The following is a 26,956-nucleotide window of genomic DNA, read 5'->3' as shown; positions in this document are numbered from 1 at the left end:
ATAGATGATATGAAGAAACCAAATTTCTATACTAACCAATAGAAAATTAACCATTGGTGAGTCTAGTTTCAATCCCGAATGAAGGACACACAGAATAAACATGTTAGGACTGATTCTGTACACTCAGTTAAAACATTTCCATTCCTGAACTACATTAGCTACTGAAATTCTAAAAATGCTCATTCTCCTGGGTATCCTCTGTCAAAGGGTTTAGTATTTATTATGTTATTTACAGTAACTGACATTTACAAAGGACAGAGAAACCAGAGAACACACTCCATAGTATGTAAGACCTTTACCTCTTTTTAAATGTTCTTAGTGGACTATAATGCTAAGCAAATATATTTAGACCTTCTTAACTTGCGGGTGTATTGAATATCTCTTAATCTGCTTTCTCCCTTCAAATGTCTTTTCATTCTAAAAAGAACATTTTTGTATCTTAGTACTAAACCTGTAGAATTGAAAAAAAAAAAAGATCCTATGTTTCATACATTTTGAATGAAAACGACCAAAGAAATAAACACTATATGGACTATTTTTTTTTCCTATTTAAATACTGCTACTTTCTATTAACCCTAATTTCAAATTTAAAGTTATATATACATTGTGAAGACGTCCATGTACATAAGTCTCTACAGAACCTCCAATTTTATTATAAAACTTCCTCACACACACACTAGCGAACTGTATTTTCATTTTCACATGTTTAAACAACCCAAGAAAGTTGGCACACTTTAAAGTTAACACTCTTTATCATTATAAAAACAGACTGAGATTAATGGTGACCCTAGCATTTGGTTACCGACTGATTAGCTAGGCTCCTGACTTCTTATACTCATTATTACTTACTAATTTCACATTTGATTGTATGTATAACATGCATTTCCCAGGAGATAATCAGGGAATGCAAAAATCAAAAATCCTAAGCAGGTGATTTTGCTACTTTTAGCATTTCTGGTAAAATAGCTAGTTGAAGTTAAAGAAGAAAGCTACTAATAAACAGAAAATTATGGGGACAAGTTACCTGTGGATTTCATTTACTCACATTAGGACTGGTCCTCCTTTTTGGAGGCTAACTGAAAACAGACTGGACCACGACTTTTAGCTGCATGTTTGGTGTTTTCAAATACTCCAATGATGCGCTCCAATAATTTTACCACCTCCAGTTTATGATGCCATACTATGCTTTTCACACTTTAAATTTCCCATTTCCATAATCCAAATGTCAAAAAATCACTACCCATTCCCTTATACAATCAAAAATAGGTTTACTGGAATGTTTTTAGTTATAGCTGAAGGCAGCAACATTTACAACATTTAGCTTTTGTTACATCTATAAACATGTGAATATTGCTTACAAAGCAATTGTTAATATGAGAAGAATCTTGCAAATATCGATGGAATGGTTATACACATCTTTCAGCATGATGATTTGGTACTCTGCAGAGGCTCCCTGACCACCAGCCTGATCCCTACCTCAATGCAACAAATTCAAGTCCTTATGCCATTAAAATAACAGTATGAAATATCCTTATCAGTGTTTAACTATATATACAATAGTGAATTGGCAAGTATCTAGTTTCAAATTAGACCCTTGGAATATGGCAAAATCAAGGCTGGTTATCTTTGCCTCAAACATAATTATTAAAAGCAACATTTTGTTGGAAGGGAGGGAGATAATTGGACATTCTCAATGCTCCAATTTGAAGTGATACTTGCCTCTTAATTTCTTGAAAAAGAAGCTGTGAAAGTTATATACATGGGTTTCATTTAAATTATGCAGCAACCTTTTATTATTGTCCCAGATTTTGTTTAATGAAGATCTGTCATCAAATCAAGTACGGTATTTCACAACTATAAGAACTGCAAGAGAAAAAAATGGAAAAGAAACATCAAAATCAGATTCATACGTTACGTGATAAACAATATTCCTAAACGTAGTTTTCATTGTGAAAAGAGGTAATGGGGACAATTTTAATCTGAAATGATAGATAACACATGGGAATGGAGGCACAAAAATGAGACAACTTAAATGTCTAATATTAGCATTTTGATCAAATAGATTAATACAAAATCATAGTATAAAGTGGCTAAAATATTTTAAAAATATTTAATAACATGGGAAAATTTAGAAAATATTTATTAGAAAGTATACATATGATCTTAGTTTTTGAAAAACATGTTTATATATTATTAATAGGAAAAGACTTGAAGTATATACAACAGTTATATTAATAGTAGCTATCTCTGTGTGCTAAGAGAATAGCTGCATTTTATTTTCTTCTTTATGCCATTCAACATACCACTGGTTGATTCTTGGTACTGGCAGTAGTTATGTTCTATAAAGTCACCACAAACACTGAAAGAGTGGATACTGAACCACTGCTCTGAGGGCGAACATAGGCTTAAATTCCTGCCAGCCTCTGGCTACAATGTTTTTGACAACCAGTCAGCACATAACCTTGTTTTATAAGTTTCTGGGTAGAGACACCTTATTTACTACAGTGTTGACTCATTAGCCCTGAACTCATGGCCGACAGGAGTTGGCCTGAACTTATGCCTGAACGAAGCTTATCTAACACACGTTTCCTCCACAAGGCTTACAGCCTTGTACTCAGCAACACTAGATGGCACGGAGCACCAGTACACCTGAAACGTTTGAAACAGCAAAACCATTAACGAGATTGACAGAAATGTGAGCAATGTGGCACTGAACAGACTCTGAAGGACACCTGTTTACTTCATGAGGTGGAACTGAGGCAGAGCATGACATTAGACATCAGCTGGGATATGCACATCAAGAGATCCAAAGTTTTCACCTTTCTGACTGCATCTGCCAATGACTCCAAAAGCACTGGAGTGAATTATCAATGCTAACCAGTAGATGAATTCACAAACACAGAATCCACAAATAATGAGGACTGACTCTGAAACAAAACTTTTTTTTGTTCTGTTTAAAAGTAGTATCACCATGGAATTTTTCAAATGGTTATTCTGAGATACTGTCCAGATCTTTATAAAATCCCTGTAAACAACAGAGCAAGAATCTTGGGAAAAAAGGAGATATTAAAAATGATCTGACCAGAAAAGGACAAATATATGATATAACTTATATGTGGAATCTAAAAAGTAATACAAATGAATCTACATACAAAACAGAACCAGACTTACAGTCATAGAAAACAAACTTCTGGTTACCAAAGGGGGAAGGGAGGGGGAAAGGATAGATTAGGAAATGAGATTAACAGATAGAAACTACTATAAATAAAATAGATAAGCAACAAGCAACAAGGACCTACTATACAGCATAGGGAACTATGTTTAATATCTTGTAATAACCTACAGTGGAAAATAATCTGAAAAAATATATAACTGAATCACTTTGTGATATGCCTGAAATTAACACAACAATGTAAACCAACTATACTAAAAAAAATTTTTTTTAATGATCTGACTTTAAAAAGGATATTAAGGGGGAGAAAAGGAAGGGCAAGAGTTATGCTTCAATGATGGAAATGAAGCTCAAATCCAAAACAAAAATTATCATCTAGAGAATTTATCTAGATTTTCTTTAAACACAGTATTATGAAATGAGCTGCCATACCTAAAAGTTAATAATAAATAGAAAATGAGTGTTATGGTCTTGAATGTAACAGTAGCCATATATGGCCTCAAACAAATCATGCAGCCCTGTAATTCTTGTTGAGAATCTGATGAAAGATAAGACTCTCACTATAAAAACGTACATATGGGGACTTCCCTGGTGGTCCAGCGGCTAAGACTCTGTGCTCCCAATGCAGGGAACCCAGGTTCGTTCCCTGGTCAAGGAACTAGACCCACATGCTGAAACTAAGAGTTTCCATGCTGCAACTAAGACCTGGTACAGCCAAATAAATAAATAAATATTTATTAAAAACAAAAAAAACCTGAACATATGCATACTCATGTAGAATTTTATATACAATTTATATGCATTTTCAGAGTTACAGATTCTAGGTTAAGAGTTCCTGTCTGGGGCCATAAATCATTACTCAACCCTGACATCAATCATGCTAGGTCAACTGAAAATAAATTAAAAAGGAAAATTTTAAAAACTTCAAGTGATACTCCTCTAAATTAATAATCCAGTAAATACTTACTGATAATCACTAACAAAAGGATAACAGCAACCAAAGCCATGATGGCTTTTATCTACAACACACAAAAAACAGAAAAGATTAATGTTTCACATCTTAATAGAAAGTATCTGTCATTCTATTTACCACATTACACTAACTCATCAACAGACAATCTCCTTCTATGAAAGGTTTTCAATTTTTTTTTTCATATAAACTTGACTATTTGCATCTTTCTGTAATAATCAGAGTTCCCCAAATTTGAGGGGTTATGCTTGTGTAGATTTTACTCTTCAAGGCTAGAGTAAACAGTAATAATCAAAGCCTTCATGGGCCTGGTCTTTTTGTCTCTGATTTCACACATATTTCTAATGTAAGGCTAGGAAAAGAATAATCTTTTAGCAACTCTGTCCAAAAATGTCAGGATACTATGAATACCATTGGCATCCAATACAGATGGTTCAATATACATAGTATAAAGCAGCATTTCTTATAGAAATTATTCTCAAAGTATTAATATATTAGAATTCTGTTAGTTTGTGCTCCCCTTGTTTTCTTAGCATTTTTATCTCTATTTTGAGAAATATAATTTAAACTTTTTATGAATAAACCTTATTTAATAAATAACTTGTCTAAGAACATTCTGTGTGTGTTTCACAGATAGGAGAAATCTTAAGATTAGTCCTTAGCTACTTAATATTTTAGGTCCACATCATCTCTCTCTATAAAATTGTCACATTCCTCATCTAATCCTAAAATGCATAAATTATAAATTGATTTGATTTGAATTCAAATGAAAGTGTTATCATCAACAATTTTCACAGATAATTGGTTAAAGATGGTTCCTTCAGGAAAAAGGTACCCAGTTGTTATAAACACATGAAACATTCCGGTGGATATCACAAATAGCAACTAGAAGCAGCTAATGAAATGTTTCTAAGATAAAAATACTGCTGACGTTTTAGTGGCATTATATTCATGACAAGAACAAAGTGACCAAGAGAATACATGGAAGCTTTGGTTATATTATGATAACCAAAAAATGTAGACACAGACTCAGATCAAATGAATATAGGTACATTTTCAATAGGTGTCTGGGTCCACATTACACTATAAAGTACTTTAGTGATGAAAGTGATCCAGAGAATATATGGAAGCTTTGCATTTTTTTTTAACCTGAAAACATTTCTAAATTAATTTTGAATTTTACAATAGCTTTTCAAATTTACCAAAAATACATATTAATTTTCCCTATTAATTTGTGCTAGGTTTAACATTTAGAAGATTTAAATGGAAATATTAATAACAATTTAAAAACACCTAAATAAACAGTTTCTAACACTGGCCAGGAAATATTTACAACCAAAAATGGCAGTATTCACGCATGTCAAAAGTGTACTTCTTCCAAACGACATGGACAAAAATCTGTTTCTCATTAAACATGTTCACTTATTTATGTTAAAAGTCAGGTTTATTGAGAGATACTTTACATACAATAAAACTCACCCTTTTAAAGTTCATTTTCATGCATTTTGACATCTAGTTGTCAATCGTAGGTGAACGTAAGACACTTCATCACTCAGAAAGTGCCCTCATACCCTGCTGTAGTCAATCTCTACTCCTCGACCCTTAGCCAGTGGCAACCTCTAATCTCTTTTCCATTTCTATAGCCCTTTTCTTAGTCCTTCCTAAATAACAATTATGAAGTTAAACCAGAAAATGGTAGTGATGTACAGACTATTAAAAAATATAAATTAAAAATGTACTCTTATTTTTCCCCTTAAAAACATTTTATTTCTTTGATCTGGACTCCATAAAGTACAAAATGAAAATCTTTAGCTATGGTTAAAAAAAGCTACACAAAATGTACATTACCATTTTGTTAATGGCCATGTGAATGATTCACGTGTATGTATGGGAGAGGAGGTTAATGGCTCGTTGACCTTTTGTTCCACCAAACTAATTTCCAGAACAGAACATTTGTATAGAAATAGAAAATTTACTCATTAAAAAAAACCAGAAAATTTAAATTCTAGACAAGAGGAGCAATGAAACTTATATCATCCCCTAAGTTCTATTTCTGAAAATAAGAGGATTCAACAGGTACACAGATAAAAAGAAGTAAATCTAACGAAACTCTTGGAAGAAATCCTTAGCATATGTCAACATCATGTTTTGAAAGCTATTCCTAAACTGGAAAATGAGAGACTTTAAAATGATACAAAGTATCAGGAGGAAAAAGATGAGATGTGCTCATATGAAATTTTCTATAAAATCTTAAGAGAAACATTTTTCTGCTTGATAAGCAGTAGCCATACTTGATTTAAGAAGTAAATTCATTTCCATAAAATGTTTTGCAGTAATATATCAGCATATAATGATTCCTAATTTTTTCCTTGTTAAAATGTTTTACTTCTTATTCCTCTTATTCAAGTACTAACCAGGCCTGACCTTGCCAAGCTTCTGAGATCAGGCAGATGGGTTCAGGGTTGTATGGCAGAAGACTCTCTAGAATAATGAGGGACAGTGGCATTTTTTTAGACACCCCCTCCCATTTGCCATATGAATTCTGACACATTCAACTGCTTTTATTTTCTCCCTCCTTTCCAACAGAAAATTATACTTTTCTCTAGCTTGCATTCTATTTTTTAAACATCTGTATGTAATGGTATAGGTTGTTCCAAAAAGGTACTAATAATAAATTATAAGTTAATAGTTCTTATAAGATAAGTCTGCTGCTGCTGCTGCTAAGTCACTTCAGTCATGTCCGACTCTGTGCGACCCCACTAGACGGCAGCCCACTAGGCTCCTCTGTCCCTGGGATTCTCTAGGCAAGAATACTGGAGTGGGTTGCCATTTCCTTCTCCAATGCATGAAAGTGAAAAGTGAAAGTGAAGTCGCTCAGTCGTGCCCAACTCTTAGTGACCCCATGGACTGCAGCCCACCAGGCTTCTCCGTCCACGGGATTTTCCAGGCAAGAGTACTGGAGTGGGGTGCCATTGCCTTCTCCAAGTTAAGTCTAGAGGAAGCTCAATTATTAATAAAATGTGGTTTACTCTCTATGAAGAAACCCATGAAAACATCCTTTCAGGCACTGCTTGATTCCTTTAGTTATTTCTAACCCCAAAGATATTAATTTGACAAATATTCAGAGTTCCACCGAGTCTCAGGCTCAGAATACATAATAATGAGCAAGAGAGTTGTAGCCCCTGTCCTTACAGAGCTTATAATCTAGAGGCCCTTTTTCCTTTATGTCTTTGACCACCACTGGATATGCTGACCAACCAATCCAACATCTTCTGATCTACTTACTTTGCATCCGCGCCACCACATTTGCCTTCGAAGTTGTTTGGATCTGTTGCTAAAAGCAGTTGCATTATCCGATAAGCTTTCTATATCACATAGAGGATGGAGAGAAGGATTAAATGACATAACAGGATTCTTTTATCTAGTCACACAAAGACAAGAAAATATTAATTTCTACTTCTGCAAATTTATTCCCCTTTAAGCATGAAAACAACATCTTTCCTTTCCTCCACCCACAAACTCTGGCATTCTGTATTCTTAAAAAAAAAAGAATGCAGGTCAGTTTGCTCAATCCACTTTTATGATAAGAACAAGAGAAGTCTTCTAGGGCCTCAGTGCTTTCAATAAACTTATGAATTCTGTTAGAAAATACTCTTTAAAAACTCAAATACTTGGCACAACTACAGAAAAAATCTACAAGTGGAGAAGGCTCGATTCTTAGATGATATCAAAAGTGATTCTGAAGCAAAACAGTACGAATTTTAAAAGTGGTTAAATAATTTTTTTTGTTAAACAAGTCTGTCAAGGATTAATCAGATAGTCATTCAGCCATTCATCATTTAAACAATATATGAGTACCTAATAAGTGCCAGGAACTGTTATAAGAACAGAGACTAACGTGTCAGTAAAGAAAGGTTACTAAGTTACCAGACAAAGCCTGAGATAAAAAAGCTGGATAAGTTTGAACAGAAGTGATTAGACCTATTTTCCATGAGATCAGGAGAGATGCAAAGTACATCAACATAACAGGACAAAAGAAAGTACTCTAATTCTTCAATAATGAATTTTTACTTTTTCCATTCTCAACCAATCAATTAAAGCAATAATACAACAATAAGATGTTTCAAAGTAAAGAGAGCTAATATATACAACTTAACAATGAAGTTTCAAACAACTCAATTGAAAAATGGACCGAAGACCTAAGTAGAAATCTGACTTGTGGTTGCCTAGAGTGGGCAGTGGGTGGAAGGCAGTGGGAAAGGATGGATTGGGAGTTTGAGATTAGCAGATGCAAAACATTATGTATAAGATGAATAAACAACAAGGTCCTAGTGTGTAGCACAGGGAACTATAATCAATATCCTGGAATAAACCATAATGGAAAAGAATATGAAACAGTATATATATTTGTGTGTATATATAAATGCTGTACAGTAGAAATTAACACATAAATCAACTATACTTGAATAAAATAATTTTTAAAAAAAGTAAAGGAAGCTAAAGTTAAAACATTAAAACCATAAATACCATTTTTCCTAAGACAAGATTCCTAAACTTTGGCTAGAAAAATGGGAGAAGTACACTATCAAAATACAGATTAAGAATTTCAAGAAATATGAGGTATCTGTACCTGATTTGTCCTGTAGTTCATCTAGTCTCTCCCCTCTTTCTATTACCTTTGTAATATTTTCTTGCATGACATCAATGACTTCATCCACCTGATTCTGAACACTAGTTTAAAAAAAAAAGATTAAAAAATAATGTATTGAGAATTTTACAATTTTTGAAAATTTCATTAGACACTGTAGAAAATAACAAGTTCTCAGAATCATTCAAGTCTAAAGTTTTTAAGTTTAAGGCTTGTAGCAACATTCCTCCCATTTGTGGGCTTGAGTACTCACAAAATTAAAAGACAACATAATATAAATAAAAGTAATATTTAACTTAAAGATAGTTTATTCTTAGTCCGGTTTCTACAAATTAAATGCATTGTCAGAAAGCTCAGTAATTGCCTATTTGGTTCATTTTTGTAGCCCCAGTACCTGTTACACTGCTTGGGACAGAGTATACACTTAAGACTTATCAGTTCAATAAGTGAACAATTTGGGTATAAGTCCTGCCAAGCACATCCAGCTACTTGAGAAAGAGATATAAGGCAGTGAACGTAGAGATCTGCATTTAACTATAATGGAAGCAGAGCTATTGTTCATCAAGGACCAATCTTGAAATTTCTAAGTAGTTATCTTCTATCAGATGCAAGAGACAATAGCCTAAATAAGGCACAGCAGGGTGGAAATGGACAAAATGTACAGCAGCTCCTACACATGATCAGATTATAGCTATTCTTTATATCAATATACCTACACTACATGTGATTTTAAAACAAAACTGAAGGAATCATTATGTCCTAGAATCCCTATAAGCAAAAGACTCCATGGATATAGACAGATTAATTGGAATAGAACTCATAAAATTCCAGATTAATTCTTACTAGATGATCATAAACCTAGGGGTATTATCTCAACAGTATGACATATATGTAATCTCTATGGCTAATGGAAACTACCCAACATTTAATTTTTCTATCAAGTGACAAATAAATTACTGTTATGCTCTCCTTCAGATAATACTATCCACTGGTATAACCTTCTTAATCCAGCTACCGTATAACTCTCATCCAATACATTCACTACAATACACATTCAATTAGGATAATGGAAAATGTCATGACTGTGCTTCTATATTTCAAGATATTTTCATGCCAGAACACAATTTTTATAGAAAAAAATTTATATACTTATTTAATAAAAAGGATTTTTTTTAAAAAAAGTAAAAACATGTTTACCCATGATCTTTTACATTTCATAGCAATCACAATACTTTGATTTCTATTTGTATTTTATGTTGGTCTTATCTTCATTATTATACCATAAATGCAGTAAAAACAGAAATTGTCCCACTCACTCATCTGTTTCCCAGGTCATGTGAAATGTGCCTGGTAGAAAATAGGCATTCAACAAATATTTTCTGATCTGAATTATGTATTTCATTTATTCAAAACTACTTACTAAGGACTTATTATTATGCTGTTCATTGTGGACACTCATGTGAATGTTTTGAGCCTGATCCTCAGCAAGATCACAGTCTAGTGAGGAACACTGGTAGCTAGGATTATACTACCATATGTTAAGCGCTATAATGGAAGGAAGTCCATGGTAGCTGTCATGCAGCCTAGATCAATCCAGCCTGGACCAGAGATGCCATCAACATCCTGGTGCTAAGTTTTAAGGGGTTAAGAATGAATTGGGCATAGTTAGAAAAAGGTGATGGATGGTGGGAAATTTCTAGGCTAAAGGAATAAGAGGAGGGGATATTTCAGGAACCAATGATTAACTGGATATGGGTGAAGGAGTTAGGGCAAGAAAAGGGTAGAGAACTTCTAGATTTATAAACTGAGCAACTGAGTAGATATAGATGATGGTCATTAACTGGAAAAGAAAATTAAGGACTCAAAGGAAAAGCAAGTTTTTGAAGGAAGGGGGTGGAGATTTATCTCATTTCCAGTTAAAGAGTCATGCAGTAGAAGAAAGGACACAAGAGAGAACCTACCCTAGAAAATATAAAGGCACTCAGAGAGAAGACATTTTAACATTGTTTTTAATCCTCCTTAGAGTCTGACAGCACTTGAGCTCCTGAAATGTCTCTAATTATCACCACTATAGGGAAGCTGCATGGTGTAGTGTAGAGAGACCAGGCTCTGGATGCAGACAGATCTGGGTTTGCAATTCAGTGTTATCACTTACTATGTATGTGGCCTTGCAAGTCATTTTGCAAGCCTCTTTGAGCCTCGTATTTTCTCACCTTTAAAATGAAGATGATAATCTTTCCCTTATGAGAATTATATGTGACAGTGTTTTTTAAACACTTAGCATGGTTCCTAATGTTTAGTGTGTGTTCAATGTCAGTGTTCTTCCATTAAGAAAACAAAAAAGTTCATGCTCTGCTACATACACTCATCCCTTATTTTATAAAGAAAAAATTTATTTGCATAGTTAACACCCCATCTTGTGGCCTCTTAAGGTACTGTTGACAAAAGAAGTTTAAAAGGTCTGTTGTATTTTTGCAGTTTTATATTTTTGCTGTTAATCATGGAACATTCCTTGAGGACCTTATAAAATTAAAACTGGTTAGACCAAGGCTATATATAGTTAGGAGATTTCCTACCCATGGAAGAGAATGTCTACAATTCACTAGAGTAGCATTTATAATGCTATAATTTAAAAGCAAAGGAAACATTCTAAAGAGAATCATAAATTTTTATATAGGCATGTGAATATTTAAGATCTTTCCCAAAAATCTTCCCTAAGAAGTGACACTGGTATACTAACAAACCCATTAAAAGGACCTACTGTATAGCACAGTGTCTTATAACAATTTATAGTGGAAAAGAATATGAAAAAGGATATATATACTTTTTCAGATTCTTTATATATGTATGTATATATAACTGAATCACTCTGCTGTATACCTGAAACTAAACACTGTAAAACAATTATACTTCAATAAAGGAAAAAAAGGGACACTGGGCCTGTTTTGTGGGATTAATGTTATCAGTATGTCAATCAAATTTGAACAAAGCAACAATGCTGCTGACCCACGCCTTGTATGGAAATGTTACATATTAAGTGGTAATAATACACCTTAAAGAAACTCACCAGTGCTAGCAATTTTAGTTACTATTCATAAACAAATGCCAGGTATTTGTCCTTGGGCAAGTGGTGTGGCATGTTATGCTCCACGATTTTGGGACATTTTGGACACACGTTTGAGTCATGCTCTGGTTAGATAAGTATTTGTGGGGTTGTACCAATTAGGTTTAAATTGTATGTTTTGATGACTGATCACCTTCTAAGTAAATCTGATAAGCCTTCAGCTCTAGAGTAAGAACTCAACTGTCCCTTACTGTTCTAAAATTCTGTGATCAAAGTTATTGTGATAATTTACTATGCACATATCCATATTCACATATATGTGTGCTTGGCACTTACTAACATAGACATAGTCTGCAATGCCCATTATGTACAACCAACACTGGTTTAGGAGTTCAGCCGGAAAGTCATATTGAGAAGATTCATTGGGTCATACTCAGTACCAGGCTCAGTCTGGGGAAAGATGTCAGACAGGAAATGAAGCATATTGGCAGGGAAAAAACGATGTGTCATCTGTGGAGTCCTCTTCTCCAATGGCAGGTGAGGTGTAGATATGTGGGTGGACAGAGAAGTCACTCTAGCTCAAAGGAGGAAAACCTCTCTGCCATGGCATCCTTGCAACCTTGAATGTGTTGTGGTACTTCCGGAATACGACAGGGTGAATGACTTGTGAGGCCATCTCTTACTCACCTCTCCATCTCTCTCTGGAGACTGTCATGAGACAGTCTGATGACACATGAAGCTTTCTGCAGGATATATCTGCAGACTATAAACCCCTATAAACCTGGGCTAGAACTGGCTCCTTTGTAACAGGGTATCTCACAACTCAGACTGCAGCATCCTATAATCATTTTTGGTGTATAGGACAAGAACCCAGGGAACTGGCACCTTTGGCTACTCTTCCTTTGACAATCTATGTGAGTGAAAAACTGTCTGGACCTAAGTGGCTCATTGTATCTTGACTGTCGAAACAGACCCTTGAAGCAGCAGAGACTCTCTTCTGCTGGCCTCGAAGGAGCAAGCACTGTGGGTTCTACACCTGCAAGGAAGTAAATCCTATCAACAACTACCTGAACTTGGTCAGCAGCTTCAGATGACATCAAAGCCCAGGTGATGCCCTGATTTCAGCCTTGTGAGACCCTGCACAGAGGGCCACCTAAGCAGTGACTGAACCTCTGACCCATGGAAAATGTGGGTTGATGAATGTTGTTTCAGGCTGCTAGGTTCAGGGTAACTTGTTATGCAGCAAGAAAAGATGAAGACATCCCATTCAGTATACTAATTTGTTGGTACCTTGACTGTGTATTTCAGAATCCATTAACTAGGATTTGGCTAAGTGTGGGCCTATTTCTTCATTCCAACAGCTATGTGACTAAAACCCAAGTATCTTATCAATAACTTGACACTACATTCTAGCACACTTCTCACTATGTGCCATCTACATCCAGACTTAGGGGGGCAACTACCCCTCTTTAGATCTTGAACCTGGGCCATTCAGTTTATCTTCCAGTTTATCTTTTATAGCATGGTAATTTTCCAGGGCTATTTCACTTCTCCAGTTATTCCTTCTCCCTTCTTGTCTGGACTCATATACTTCTTAAATACATTCACTATAGCATTACCCACCATCTACCACCAATAATATATACAGAAAAGCTTTAAACTGAAAATTAATGAGCCATAAACTTAGATCAGGGCTTCCCTGGTGTCTTAGTGGTAAAGAATTCACCTGCCAATGCAGGAGACATGGGTTCTATCCCTGATCTGGGAAGATCCCACATGCCTCGGAGCAACTAAGCCTATGCACCTCGAGAGAAGCCACCATGATGAGAAACCTGCACACCAAACTAGTAGCCCCCGCTCACCACAACTAGAGAAAAGTCCATGGAGCAACAAAGACCCAGCACAAACAAAAATAAATAAATAAAATTATTAAAAAAAAAATCCTTAGATCAATAAATGGGTTAGGATAAGTAATAGGTATGAATAAATTCTGGAAGTATATAAAAGATACTGTACTTCAGAAAACTAAATCTATTATGTTGCTTTTATTATCATGCTGAAAATGGGAATCATGTTATAGATTTAAAACCAAAATAGACCTTGAGATTATGCTAAATAAATGAATTTGATATACAGTAATAAAAATCAACAACCAGGAACTGCATTTCCTTAGCTATAATTAAGAGGTAGCTCTGTGAAAAAAAAAAAAAAAAAAATGACTGGGTTTTTACAACCTAGAATATTAGTTTACGTCAAGGATCAGCAAATTTTTTCTGTAAAAGATAAGATAGAATAGTTTTTAGATTTTGTGGATCATAAAGTCTCTTGTCACTACTACTGAAATCTGTCATTATAGTTTGAAAGCAACTAAGATAACAGGAATGACTGTTTCAATAAAACTTCATAAAAACTAGATTTGGCCCATAGGTTGTAGTCTGCCAACCCCTGGTCCAGGTACAAATATGATAATCATTTAAACAAATAAGTATCTCACAAACTTACTGCTTAATTTTATCATTTCTAGGTCCAAATCTTGGTCCAGATGGTCCTCTTCTGGAAAAAAAAAAAAAAAAAAAAACCCAAGAAACACCAAATACAATTAATAAGGAGAGCATTAAAACAAACACCAAAGCAGAAAACACACACACACACTGAATTCTAAACATGGATCATTCATCATAAGGAACCAGATTTTACTAGTATTGATAGAACTTAACGATATATAATCATATCTGTACTTCACTGGTACTTAGTACAGGCTGTCACAACCCAATTCTTCTGACTGTTATCAGTTTCAATATAATTCTTAGTTATACACAGATATTCTAATCATTAAACTTTGAAATACCACAACAACCAAAGTGCTAGGGATTATAAATAACTTAATGATCGACTATAAAATCTGCCTGCAATGCAGAAGACCCCGGTTTCATTCTTGGATCAGGAAGACCCCCTGGAGAAGGGATAGGCTACCTACTCCAGTATTCTTAGGTTTCCCTGGTGACTCAGACAGTAAAGAATCTGCCTGCAATGTGGGAGACTTGGGTTCGATTTCTGGGTGGGGAGGATCCCCTGGAGGAGGGCATAGCAACCCACTCCAGTTATTTTTGCCTGGAGAATCCCCATGGACAGAGGAGCCTAGGCAGGCTACAGTCCATAAGTTTGCACAGAGTTGGACAAGACTAAGCAACTAAGCACATAGAACACTGTAAGACCAATTACCTTGAATTTAGGCTCTAATGAAATGCTAATTTTCAGGGATGACTATAGAGAAAAATCCATTCAAAACACTAAGTTTTTTAAAGTATGTTTTTTGATTACTCATCTTAAACTTAGCAACATAACTAAAGGGAAATGGAGTCTATGAAAATATTAACATTTCTCAAATTATCTCTCCATTATAGTTAAGTATTGTATCATTTAAATGAATCCATTTTAGTATGCTGGAAATAAAAATTTTTGGATATTTTAAGTAATTTTCCTTCTTCTGATGATAGAAAACAAGGTATAAACCACAAAACTCAAAGAATAGGTTCTGACCAATTAAACATTCAGTTCAGTTCAGTTCAGTCACTAAGTCGTGTCTGACTCTTTGCCACCCCATGAACCGCAGCACACCAGGCCTCCCTGTCCATCACCAACTCCCGGAGTTCACTCAAACTCATGTCCATCGAGTTGGTGATGCCATCCAACCATCTCATCCTCTGTCGTCCCCTTCTCCTCCTGCCCCCAATCCCTCCCAGCATCAGGGTCTTTTCCAATGAGTCAACTCTTCGCATGAGGTGGCCAAAGTATTGGAGTTTCAGCTTCAGCATCAGTCCTTCCAATGAACACCCAGGGCTGATCTCCTTTAGGATGGACTGGTTGGATCTCCTTGCAGTCCAAGGGACTCTCAAGAGTCTTCTCCAGCACGACAGTTCAAAAGCATTAATTCTTCGGCGCTCAGCTTTCTTCACAGTCCAACTCTCACATCCATACATGACCACTGGAAAAACCATAGCCTTGACTAGACGGACCTTTGATGGCAAAGTAATATCTCTGCTTTTCAATATGCTATTTAGGTTAATTTACCATTTTCCCCTACTCCCAGCCATTGGCAACCTCCATCCTACTTTGCGTCTCTATGAATCTGACTACTCTAGGTGTCTCAGATAAGAAGAATCATGTAAAATGTTTATGACCAGCTTCCTTCACTTAGCATAATGTCTTCAAGGTTCATTCATTTGTAGCGTGTTTCAGAATTTCCTTTTTAAGACTGAGTAATATTCCATTGTGTGTACATACCATATTTTATCCATCTATCCATTGACAGACACTTGGGTTACTTATACCTTTTGGCAATTATGAATAATCCTGCTATGAAAGTAGTGTTGAATAATCTTTAAAAATTATTTCGGAATTTTATTGCTTTGTCTCCCTTTCAATACACAGACAGAACCACAGTGTATGGGATTTGATTTTGAATAAGTGTGCCGGTTTTGTCATCAGGCCCTTTGGAAGTTGTACAGCATTATTTGGGAGTAAATCTCCAGTGTACAGAGTTGGCCTGAAAAGTTTGTTTCTTGCTTACATTCAGGTACTCACTTATTTGGCCAAAGCATCTGACCTTCTTTTCAATAATGAGTCGTTTGTTCACAGGTAGCTATTGCTGTAGTCTAAGGCTTCTCATTTTAATTGGCACTGTTAGCAATTAGCTTTGTGACACTGGAAATTTTGTTACTTATAGGAAATATTCTTCCCACTTCATCTGACCTTCCTGCCAAAAATGATACTATTTCCTCTTATTGGATTTGCTTTCCATCCTGTAGGCTCTTTTTGTCGATTGCCTCATGGCTGTCAATTACTTTCATAAAGTGTTTTTTATTTGGGGGGAAAAAAGTCTTTACAAAAAACTCCACAACATTATAGCAGAGGGAGGTAAATGCTTCCTCCCAGGCTTACTCTGCTACATCAACCTTCAGAGAAAACTTCTGCAACAGTATGTCATCCTTCCTGTCTTTGCAATTAAAACTTAGGCCCTTTCTAATTATAACTGCAAAGGATGGATCAAGTTAATTAATTCTGACAGAGCATCAGGGCAATCCAATGGGGAAAAGATAATCTTTTTATCAAATGGTGGTGGCACAAATAGCTATACGCCCCCTGGTCCCCCCTAAAATTATCCTTCACCTTTACCTCAACCATATGTAAAAAATTAATGTACAACAGATTATAGACCTAAATGTAAAAGCCAAAATGTTAAAACTTCTGGAAGAAATAAAAAAAGAAAATCTTAGAATCTTTGGGTTTGGCAAAGATTTCTTAAGCAAAAACAATAAAAGAAAAAATTTAATAAACTGACTAAAACTCTGCTCTTCAAAAGATATTTATGAAAATAAAAAGATTAAAAAAAAAGAAAAGAAAAAGATTAAGTTACACACTAGGGGTAAATATTTGTAAAAACATTTATCTGATAAAGAACTTGTAAAACATATTTTAAAAAAAACTCCTACAACTTAATAAGACAAACTTAGAATTGGGCAAAAGATTTTAACACATACATCATGAAAGAAAACATGAGAACAGTAAACACGCACAAAAGAAGTTGTTTAGCATAATCTGTAGTTAGGGAAACGCAAATAAAAACCATAACGGGATACCACTATACACCAACAAGAATGGCTAAAATTAAGACGGACCATACACAGTGGTGATAAGGCTTTGGAACAACCAGAACTCCCGTACAATGCTGGTGGGAACATAAAGTGGTACACACCACTTTGGGAAATAGCTGTAAACATATACCAGCCATTTAAACATAAACTTAATGTTATGTATGTTAAGTAAACATAGTTACCATCCTAAGTATTTACCCAAGAGAAATGAAAGCATAAGTCCACATAAAACCTGTACACAAATGTTTACAGCAGTTTTATTTATAATAGCTAAAAACTAGAAACACCCCAAATATCCATCAATAAGTGAATGGGTAAATGTTCATACAATGGACAACTACCCAAAAATAAAAAGAGATAAACTACTGATACATGGGCCAGCATGGGTGAAACTACTAATACATGTGACCGCAAGGGTGAATCTCAAAATAACTATGCAGAGCGAATGAAGCCAGTAAAAACAAAAGCATACTGTAGGATTCCACTTATCAAAAAAATCTAGACAATACAAGCTACAGTGATAGAAAGCAGACTAGTGGCTGCCCACGGACCGGAAAAGTGACAGATTACCAAGAGGTTTGAGGAAACTTTTGAGGTGATGGCAATGTTCATTATTTGATTTTTCTGATGATTTCACAGGCATACAATGGATATGTCAAAATGCATATTGTACACTTTATATGTATTTTACTGTATGTCAGTTAGACCTTAATAAAGCTGTAAAACAAACAAAAATAACTTACAGAAAAAAGTCCTCTTCTTCATCTGAATCATCTTCTAAAAGATTTCTCTGTCAAAAAAAGAAAAAGACTTTTGAGTTTTCAGATTCCCAGGGGCTTACAAATTGTTAGGGACAGAGCAGTGAAACAAGTTCTATCCTGGTGAAATTTCTTAACTCCAAGCTTCCAGACAGAGGGAAGGGTAATTACATGTGCTTCATCAGAAGCTAAAAGATATGGAACCGCAGTGCGGACTTTCTAAGAAAATGCTTGTAACACAGAATCCTCTGACTGACTGACCACAAGGTAGAGAGAGGTCACTGAAGCTGGAGTGGGAGTAAGGAATGCAGGCAATCAGGAAGGGGCAAGTCCTTTCTCCTCCCTCGGCCTTCCAGTCTCTATCTATTTACAGAACCTAAGAAGGAGTCAGGAGGCAAAGGAGAAATGTACTGCAGTTGCAGAGTCCAACTCCGGCATCAGAGAGAGGAGTATATAAGGTAGGTTTTAGAGCTCAGAGACAAGGCTTAACAACTGGCACCTAATAGCAACTCAGCCCATGAACAGCCCTCTACACATATTTGAACTTCCAAACAAAAACAATTTTATACTTTTACCTTATAAGATACAACTGTTTTTCTTAAAATGAGGAATGTCTCACCTTCTCCCCCAAACGCGAAGATATAAAGTTCCAAAAGGAGGCTAAAGAAGAGCAAAAATGAAACCTTTTCAGCATACAGGACCTCCAACAGTATATACCTTATAGGTAGAATAGTGCCTCCCCACAGAGGTCGACATGCTAATCACGGAAACCTTGACTATGTTCCCTTGCATGGTAAAAGGGACTTTGCAGAAGCAATGAAACCAAGGATCCTGAGGTGGGAAGGTCAATATGGATTAATCATGTGAGTACAGTCATCAGAGTGTTCTTAAAAAAGAGAGAGGCAGGGACTTCCCTGGTGGCTCAGTGGCCAGTGCAGGAGACAAGGATTCGGTCCCTGGTCTGGGAGGATTCCACATGCCCCTGAGCAACTAAGCCCATGTGTCACAATTACTGAACCCACGCTCTAGAGCCCATGAGCCCCAACTACTGAGCCCGCATGCTGCAACTACTGAAGCAAGTGTGTTCTAGAGCCTGTGCTCCTCAAAAAGAGAAGTCCCCACTTGCTGCAACTAGAGAAAGTTCACATGCAGCAATGAAGACTCAGCACAGCTAAAAACAAATAGATAAAAGTAAACATAAAAGTAAACAAACAAACTTTTTAAAAAAGAGACAGGGAGGCAGAAGTGAAAGAGGTGGGGGACACTGGAAGATGTTACACAGCTGGATTTAAAGATATAGGAAGGGGCATGAGCCACGCAGGGCAGGCAGCCTCTAAAAGCTGGGAAAAAGCAAGAAAACAGCCTCTTTCCTAGTCTCCTGAAGGAACACGGTCCTGTCAGTGCCTGGACTGTAGCCCAGTAAGATCCACTTTGGACTTCTGGTCACTAAAACTACAAGATAATAAGTTTGTGTTGCTTTAAATTTGTGATAATTTGTTACAGCAGCCATAGGAAGCAAATACACCACCCATGTACCTTTTCTGAGAAAATTACCCAAGGAATTACACTGGCTAAGAAGAAAATTCAATCAGAACAAAGATCTTAAGATGGAGACTGATATACTCAGTAAGTCTAAAAAAATGTGTGGTCAAATCGAAAGGGAAGATGATAATGTGATTATGAATTATAATGCACAGCCATTGAAAAAGAAAACATGTAATATAAAGAAAAACTTTAAAAGAATCTCAAACTTGGCTAACAAAACCCAAAAGCAGGAAGAGGAGAGTAAAGTGAGGAAGTAAGCAAAGTGACATGCTCATCTTGGTGGAGAGAGAAGTGGAGGAAGGGGGAAGAGGCCTAGAATGAAAAGTAGTCCAGAGGGGCACAGTTCTCAGCATGTTGACAGAAAACACAAATTTAAACATTATTGCTAACATGTATGGGTTTCCCATGTGTTGCTATTGGTACAGAGCCTGCCAATGCAGGAGAGATGGGTTCAATCCCTGGGATGGGAAGATCCCCTAGAGAAGGAAATGGCAACCCACTCCAGTATTCTTGCCTGGAAAATTCCATGGACAGAGGAGCCTGGTGGGCTACAGTCCATGGGGTTGCAAAGAGTTGGATACAACTGAAGCGACCTAGCACGCACACATGTTAACATGTAAAGTTAGTAAAAGAGAAGGAAAAAGGGAGAAAGGGAAGAAATTTTTTAACCGTCTAGTGGTCTTGAGCATAGGGGAAAAGTAAGGAAAAATAATCAACTTAGCAAAAGAAGTTAGGGAAACTTGGGAAAACCTAAGAAATATAATGAAGGACTTCCCTGGTGGTCCAGTGGTTAAGAATCTGCCTGCTAATGCAGGGGACGCAGGTTCGATCTCTGGTCCAAGTTAGATCCCACACACTGTGGCACAACTAAGTCCACGCACCTCAAGGAGAAGCCGTTGCTTCTTGAAGAGAAAGCCCATGTGCCACAACAAAGAGACCATGAGTTTCAACAAAGACCCAGTACAGCCAAAAAATAAATAAATAAAAATAATATCACAAATATCATTATCTCTATATATTATTATAAATAATACACAATGAGCAAGAAAAATGAAAAGAGGATTGCTCAGTATTCATTTAACAAATATGTTTGAGCATCTTCTGTGTACCAGGCACTGTTCTAAGGACCAAGCACCAGCTTAGAACAAGACAGATAAGGTCTGAGCTCTTACAGAAAAACATCTGATGATGATAAAAGTTATGCAGAGAATTAAAACAGTGATGGGATAAAAAGTGACAGGGTGACTAAATGAGATTAGGCTGTCAAGGAAAATCATTCTCAAAAGGTGAAATTTAGGCTGAGATCCAAACAATATCAAAGCGCCAACCAGAGATTAAGGTGAAGCGCATTCACTGCCAGCAGAGGAACCAGCTAGTGCAGAAAATGTCCAAATAAATTAGTTATCACAATAAACATGAACGGTCTGAATGCTCCTATTAAAAGTAAAAACTATATGTGAAGTTCAAAAAAATTCCAGCCAGTATCTGTTTATAAGAAATTGACCTAAAATAAATGTCAAATAAAGAATGGAAAAAAGAGAGAGATGGAGAAGATATACTAGCAAATTCCAACAAAAGGCAACAGGCTGGGAAAGAAATTTGCAACATACTTTCAGACTAAAGGGTCTGATATCTCTATTAAATAAAGATCTCTGACAAAAAGACACAAGACAGAAAAATCATCAAAGGAGAGAAACAGACAATTCCTAACAGAAAAGAAATGGCCAATGACCACATGAAAAGATGTTCAAAGTTAATAATATTTAGGAAGATACATTAGTGACTTCTTTTAACAAATATTTCTAGAATGCTATTGTAGCTAATAAGCAACAATCATTACTTTCATAACACAGCTTATTTGCCCCATATACTAAAGATACAGTGTTTATTATAGTTGCCAAGTGAGAAACACAATGAAAACCAATGTTTTACACTTATCCACTGAACAAACACAAGTGCTAAGTATACATTATCACAAAAAGGGTTACGTAATACAACAAGATATCATTTCACACCCACTAGGCACATAACACAAGTGTTGGTGAGGAGGGAGTGGTGTTGAGGAGAAATGCAGAGAAATTAGAACTCTTACACATTCCTGGGTGGGAATGTAAAAACTGTGTAGCCATTCTGGAAAACAGTTTGGCAGTTCTTCAAAAGGCTGCACACAGAGTTACTATAGTACCAAGTAATTCTACTCCTAGATATTTACCCAAGAGAAATGAAAATATATGTAATGAAATGAAAACAAAACTTGTATGTGAACGTTCATAGCAGTAGTATTCTTCATAATGGCCAAAAAAATGTAAATAAGCCCCAATGTTCATTAACTGATGAATGAATAAAGTGTGGGACATTCATATACTGGAATATTATTCAGCAATAAAAAAGAATGAAGTACTGATACATACTGCAACATGGATGAACTTTGACAACATCATGCTAGGAAGCCATTTACAAAAGACAACATAGTGTATGCTCCCATCTGTATAAAACGTCCAGAATAGACAAAGCTATAGATCTATGGTTGCCTAGGGTTGCAGGGATGAGGAGAACAGGGGTTGATTGCTAAAAAGTACAGAGTTTCTTTTTGGAATGATGAAAGTTGACTGTGGTGATGATTACATAATTCTGTACTAAATATTAATTACTAAAATACACTGAATTGTATACTTTTAATGAGTGAATTGTATGGCATGTGAATTATGTCTCAATAAAGCTGTTATCAAAAAAGTGTAATAGAAAAGAGGAACAAAAGTTAAAGTTTCATAAAAGTGATTTATAAATTCTTAGAACCAGTTATCAAATGTCATGATCTGATAAACATTCAAAAGGAGGACTCTCTTTAAACAGCCAATTTTGTTCAATTCTGGTATCTAATATCCTATTTCTATAGCAAATTGTGGTAGTAGTCAACCAACAATGTAGAAAGGAAGTGCCATTCTTTGTAGTAGAACTGATTGAGACTGCATATCTTATACTGTTGAGTATATACATAAAGTTGATTTTAAAAGTTTACTAGCAATTTGTCTATTGGTGGATTCTACCCTCCTTCAAGCAAAACAAAAACAAAAACTGCAGAAAGAGAATAAAGGGATGACAAATGATTCCTATACTATACTTCAAGATACCTCTATATCATAACATGCTGGACAGAAGCTCTTTGTGCGAAAAAGGAGTGTGTAAAATGAAGTCAAGTAGACTATCAGCTCTACAGAGGAGAGACCATGCCCTCCAGTTTTTAGCACAATGCCCAGCATATAATGGATAGCAATATTTATCTGTTGCATGAATCAGCAAATAAAGGAATGGCAGGAAGACAGGAAGTGAGGAAAGGCTTCAGGTGGATGAATGAAAAACAACAGCTCTAATTCCTTCCCTCAATAAATCCTTATTGATTACTTATTCTAAAAGAAAGCTATCTACAATATTCATATCAATGTTGTCTTCCAAAATGCTGCATAATTTTTAGATTTTTACAACCCTGCATAGAATATTCCAAAATAAACAAGAAATTGACCATTATATAAAAGCTACTCTGGCTCTGAGGCAACTGCAGGACCAGAATTCTTTATCTGCAATTCCAAAATCTAAAAAGTTTTGAAAACCAAGAGATTTTGTAAGTTTTGGAGTCAAAACTCACTTCAAGGAAAAGCTGACCTGAATTAATGTTAGCTAATTTATTTATATACTTAGAATAACCAGACATTTCACTGAGAAACATTAGTATGTTTGGAGGTGCTGCTCTAGACTCCCTCAGAAGGCTCTTGTAAAATGTGCACTAACTACCTTTGTAAAATCTGAAAAATTCTGAGGAACTCCAACCACATTTGGCTCCAGAGTCCAAAAGAAGATATTGTGTATTTATATGAAATTCCCCTTTAAAGACTGGAAAGAAGCTGGGAACAAAATGTGGTCACTAATAGAAATAGAATTTGGCTGAGTCCCAATCTAAGTAACATATACTTTTTAATGTTTACTGTGAAGAAAACATACAGGATTCAAATATAGCCATAAACATTAGATTTTTCTAAAATTATTTACAAAGGAAAACAAATTTTGAATCTTTCCTTTTCAAAGATTAAGATTCTGAACTTACCCTTTCACTTTTCACAGAACCTGTGACATCATCGTCATTTAGGTGGCGTTTGAACTTGGGAGGCATCTTTTTTAATGAGGTACTCTTCTACTTCCCAGCAGGATAAATCTTTACCACCTTAAAGAGAAAATAAATTTCATCAGATTTGAAACTTTGGGGTGCAAGCTAAAGTAGTAAAAACACCACACAAGGCCCGATGTGATGGGGCCCCCTCCACTTCTCTGACTTCAACTGCTCTCTCTCACAGGGTCTCCACACCTCCTCCATGTGAGGACTCAGTACACAAAAAATAGTTAAAACCCTGAGAAAAATGGAGGTAACTTTTAGAGAACATGTGCAGAAAATCAGTGACAGCATTTTTATAAAATGAAACAGAAGACTCCACAGGAAAGGAGGGAAAAACAGGAGGTTGTCCCCTTGCAAGTGAGACATCAAATGCTTAAAGATTTTAATTTGGAGTGAGAAGACAGAAAACACTTCAAATTCTCTCACTCACTTTTAGTGAGTTGCATCAACAATGATTCCATTTCTTCATCTGTAAAATAGTGATTTCAAGGCTTCTGCATGGAGTTGGGATGGTCATATCAGATTAATACATACATGCAAAAACATTCTGTAAATTATAGTGCCCTGTTCCAGTGCATAACACTAGGTGTTCCAAGGAAAGGGATATGTTTGCTAAGTGCTGGGTTAAACAAAGTCAGGTTTTCTGTTTGCTACAGGTCTGTTTTTAAAATGCTTATTTGCATTGAGTTTTTCCAGGAACATGCTTGAATATGCAACATATTCAAAATTTTCTTGAGGAAAAGCTGACATATGCAAACAGAAGTTTTCAGTATCTTGGACAAGAAGATGGATGAATAACGAGAACAGCTAAGGTGTACTGAATATTTTACTCTGTGTTAGGCACTGTGCTCAGTAACTTACACACATTTTTTAATTCTTTACAACACTTCTTTGAAGTAAGCACCAAGAAATCAAGAGAAAACTAAGGCTTGGTAAAAGGTAAGTAACAGCATTAGTCACTCTACTGATTGAAATAGCAGAAACACAGGCCTAAATTATTAATGACTGTGCATGATCAATTTTAGTATTTACTCAATAAGTTGTCTATCAGGTTACACAATTCTGTGCTATAAAGACCATTTCCCTGTAACAACCCAGCAGCCCTCTTTCCCTTTGCAAAGAACAACCTCTAAGATCTTTAAGCATAATTAGACATCAGTTTGGTGGTTAATCATTCACTTAAAAAAGAAAAAAACAAGCCCAGAGTCCAGTTTCATAAACCAGATAAAGTAAAATTTTAAGTTGACTTCCTATCCAAACAAATTGATATAAACACTTTTCTTTGATAAGAAATAATTTTCCAAACCAGAAACGTAATCACTTGTAACAAAAACCAAGTACTTGCTACCTAAGTAACAGCTCTAGAGTTCTTCATTCTACAATATTTCTGTCACGCACATCCGGCATCTGACCCATTTTATTCCTCATACTTCGATTTCTGAATAATTCATTCATGCAGAAATGTTACAGAAAGTATGGAGAAACAGATGACAAAAGAAGCAACCAAAGGACTTGAGCTTTTAATTACACCTTTTAAACCCTACAAAAGGGCTGCTTCAACATCCAAAAACAAATAGCAGGCAGACTTACATAACATCTTTGTGAAACGTACAGTAAAACTACAAGTTTAACGATGAGCAAACCCAAATTCAGGGCCCATAATCCAAGAATCAGCTTCATGAAGGCAAGAAATCAGCGACTGACAAACATAAAAGCCATCAACAAGGCAGCAGGCAGATTATTAACTGCACTTGATGAACGACAGGGCAAATGATGATATTTGCACCAGACGACTAGTAGAAATAAACCATGCTCAGAAATTAGACTTATATATTCTCCCTAGATCTCTCCTGCCCAAAATACATATAAATTCAGGTGTTTGTGTCTAGGTATATATGTTAACAACAGAACCTTCAGTGATGTATTTCAACATCACCAATACATTTTTATAATGTCACATCACCATAAGCTTCTTATGCCATCATCATACGTTCACAATTTCCTGTATTTTTTGAAGAGGCAGTACGTAATATACTTCTAACCTGTTGTTTAGTAAATGTTGGCTTCTTTTTTGCTTTACGCAAACAACAAGCACACCAAAACCCCTAGTATTTCTTTTTTTTTTTTTTCCTAGTATTTCATTTTAGAAAAAGCTTGAAATCTGTATAGAGGGTTCCCTTTTCCCAGCCTCCGTTCCCTTTCTGATTCCTCAACTCTCATCAGCAATGTTGGTTGGTACAGTTTCACGGAAATTAGTGACTTGGACACAGCCTGAAGATGTTCTTCACAAAAGCTGTCAAAGTGTTAATGATTCACCTTACCCTTCCGGTCATTATAAACGCAACGGGATTGGCGCGCTCTCTCCCCAGTCTTTGAATAAAGAAACAAATCCATCCCTCCAGCAAGCAGCCCCGTTCACCCGCCCCCGCCTCAGTCGCACCAGGTCACGTCCCCCGCCATCTGCTCCTGACTCTAGTCCTTTTTACCCCAAGATAGGCACTCACATTCCGGGCTGCCTCCCACTCTTCTCCAGTCTTCCCTATCCCCGCCGCTGTTGTCCTCCCATCTCCCCAGAGCACCCTACAATTTCTATTCTTCTCCCCCTTAACCGCCCCTCATTGCACACCCAGGTCCTGATCGTTCTTCCTCAGGGTAACCCGCCCCTCCGACCCCAGCCTTTTCCCACTCGGCGACCCCCGAGGCCAGCCCCTCAGCGCGACGCGGACGTTGGGGGCGGCGGGGCACGGACGTCGTCTCCGTTTCCTTCCTCCGCACATCCGCCCCTCCCGTCGGGCCCAGGAGGACGGCCGTACCTGAGTCTCCCGGGGAGCTCCCGGCAACTCTCCCGGGCGGGCGGCGCTGGACGGGCGGGGGAAGGAGTGGGAATCGGAAGAAGAGAGCGGGGAAGGGGAGACAGTGGGCGCGGACCCGGCGTCCGCCGCTTAGCCGCAGCTGCGCCCCCGCTCATCGAGCCGATCGG

The 26,956-nt window shown here is 36.4% G+C and overlaps 1 protein-coding gene across 4 annotated transcripts; it reads right to left on the bottom strand.

Moving 5' to 3' along the window:
- Positions 1-631: 631 nt before the first annotated feature.
- Positions 632-26,948, bottom strand: VAMP4 (vesicle associated membrane protein 4). 4 transcript variants are annotated; one of them, XM_045165732.1, is made up of 9 exons: positions 26,481-26,677; positions 24,407-24,470; positions 23,911-24,027; positions 18,252-18,298; positions 14,357-14,407; positions 8,773-8,873; positions 7,428-7,507; positions 4,140-4,191; positions 632-1,863 (listed from the first exon to the last, which is right to left on the bottom strand). In XM_045165732.1, exons 3-9 carry the CDS (start codon positions 23,974-23,976, stop codon positions 1,835-1,837), a joined length of 426 nt encoding a protein of 141 aa, XP_045021667.1. In that variant the 5' UTR covers positions 23,977-24,027; positions 24,407-24,470; positions 26,481-26,677; the 3' UTR covers positions 632-1,834. The 4 variants fall into 4 exon arrangements, with proteins under 4 accessions (XP_045021667.1, XP_045021668.1, XP_045021665.1 ...); XM_045165733.1 differs by lacking the exons at positions 24,407-24,470; positions 26,481-26,677 and adding an exon at positions 26,790-26,948 and having other exon boundaries at positions 14,357-14,404; XM_045165730.1 differs by lacking the exons at positions 24,407-24,470; positions 26,481-26,677 and adding an exon at positions 26,790-26,947.
- Positions 26,949-26,956: the final 8 nt, after the last annotated feature.

The sequence above is a fragment of the Bubalus bubalis genome, chromosome 5 (genome assembly GCF_019923935.1).
Source record: "Bubalus bubalis isolate 160015118507 breed Murrah chromosome 5, NDDB_SH_1, whole genome shotgun sequence".
NCBI classification, from domain to species: Eukaryota; Metazoa; Chordata; class Mammalia; order Artiodactyla; family Bovidae; genus Bubalus; species Bubalus bubalis.
This window is presented reverse-complemented; position numbering and strand designations above follow the sequence as displayed.

What these genes read in the sequence shown, in the direction of transcription:
- VAMP4 (XM_045165730.1), bottom strand. Translation starts at nt 23,976, where the DNA reads ATGCCTCCCAAGTTCAAACGCCACCTAAATGACGATGATGTCACAGGT. An exon ending in TGTGGTGGCGCGGATGCAAA is followed by an intron (nt 4,192 to 7,427) that starts GTAAGTAGATCA and finishes TGTGTGTTGTAG; the next exon opens with ATAAAAGCCATCATGGCTTT. An exon ending in CCTTTTGTTAGTGATTATCA is followed by an intron (nt 1,864 to 4,139) that starts GTAAGTATTTAC and finishes TTTCTCTTGCAG; the next exon opens with TTCTTATAGTTGTGAAATAC.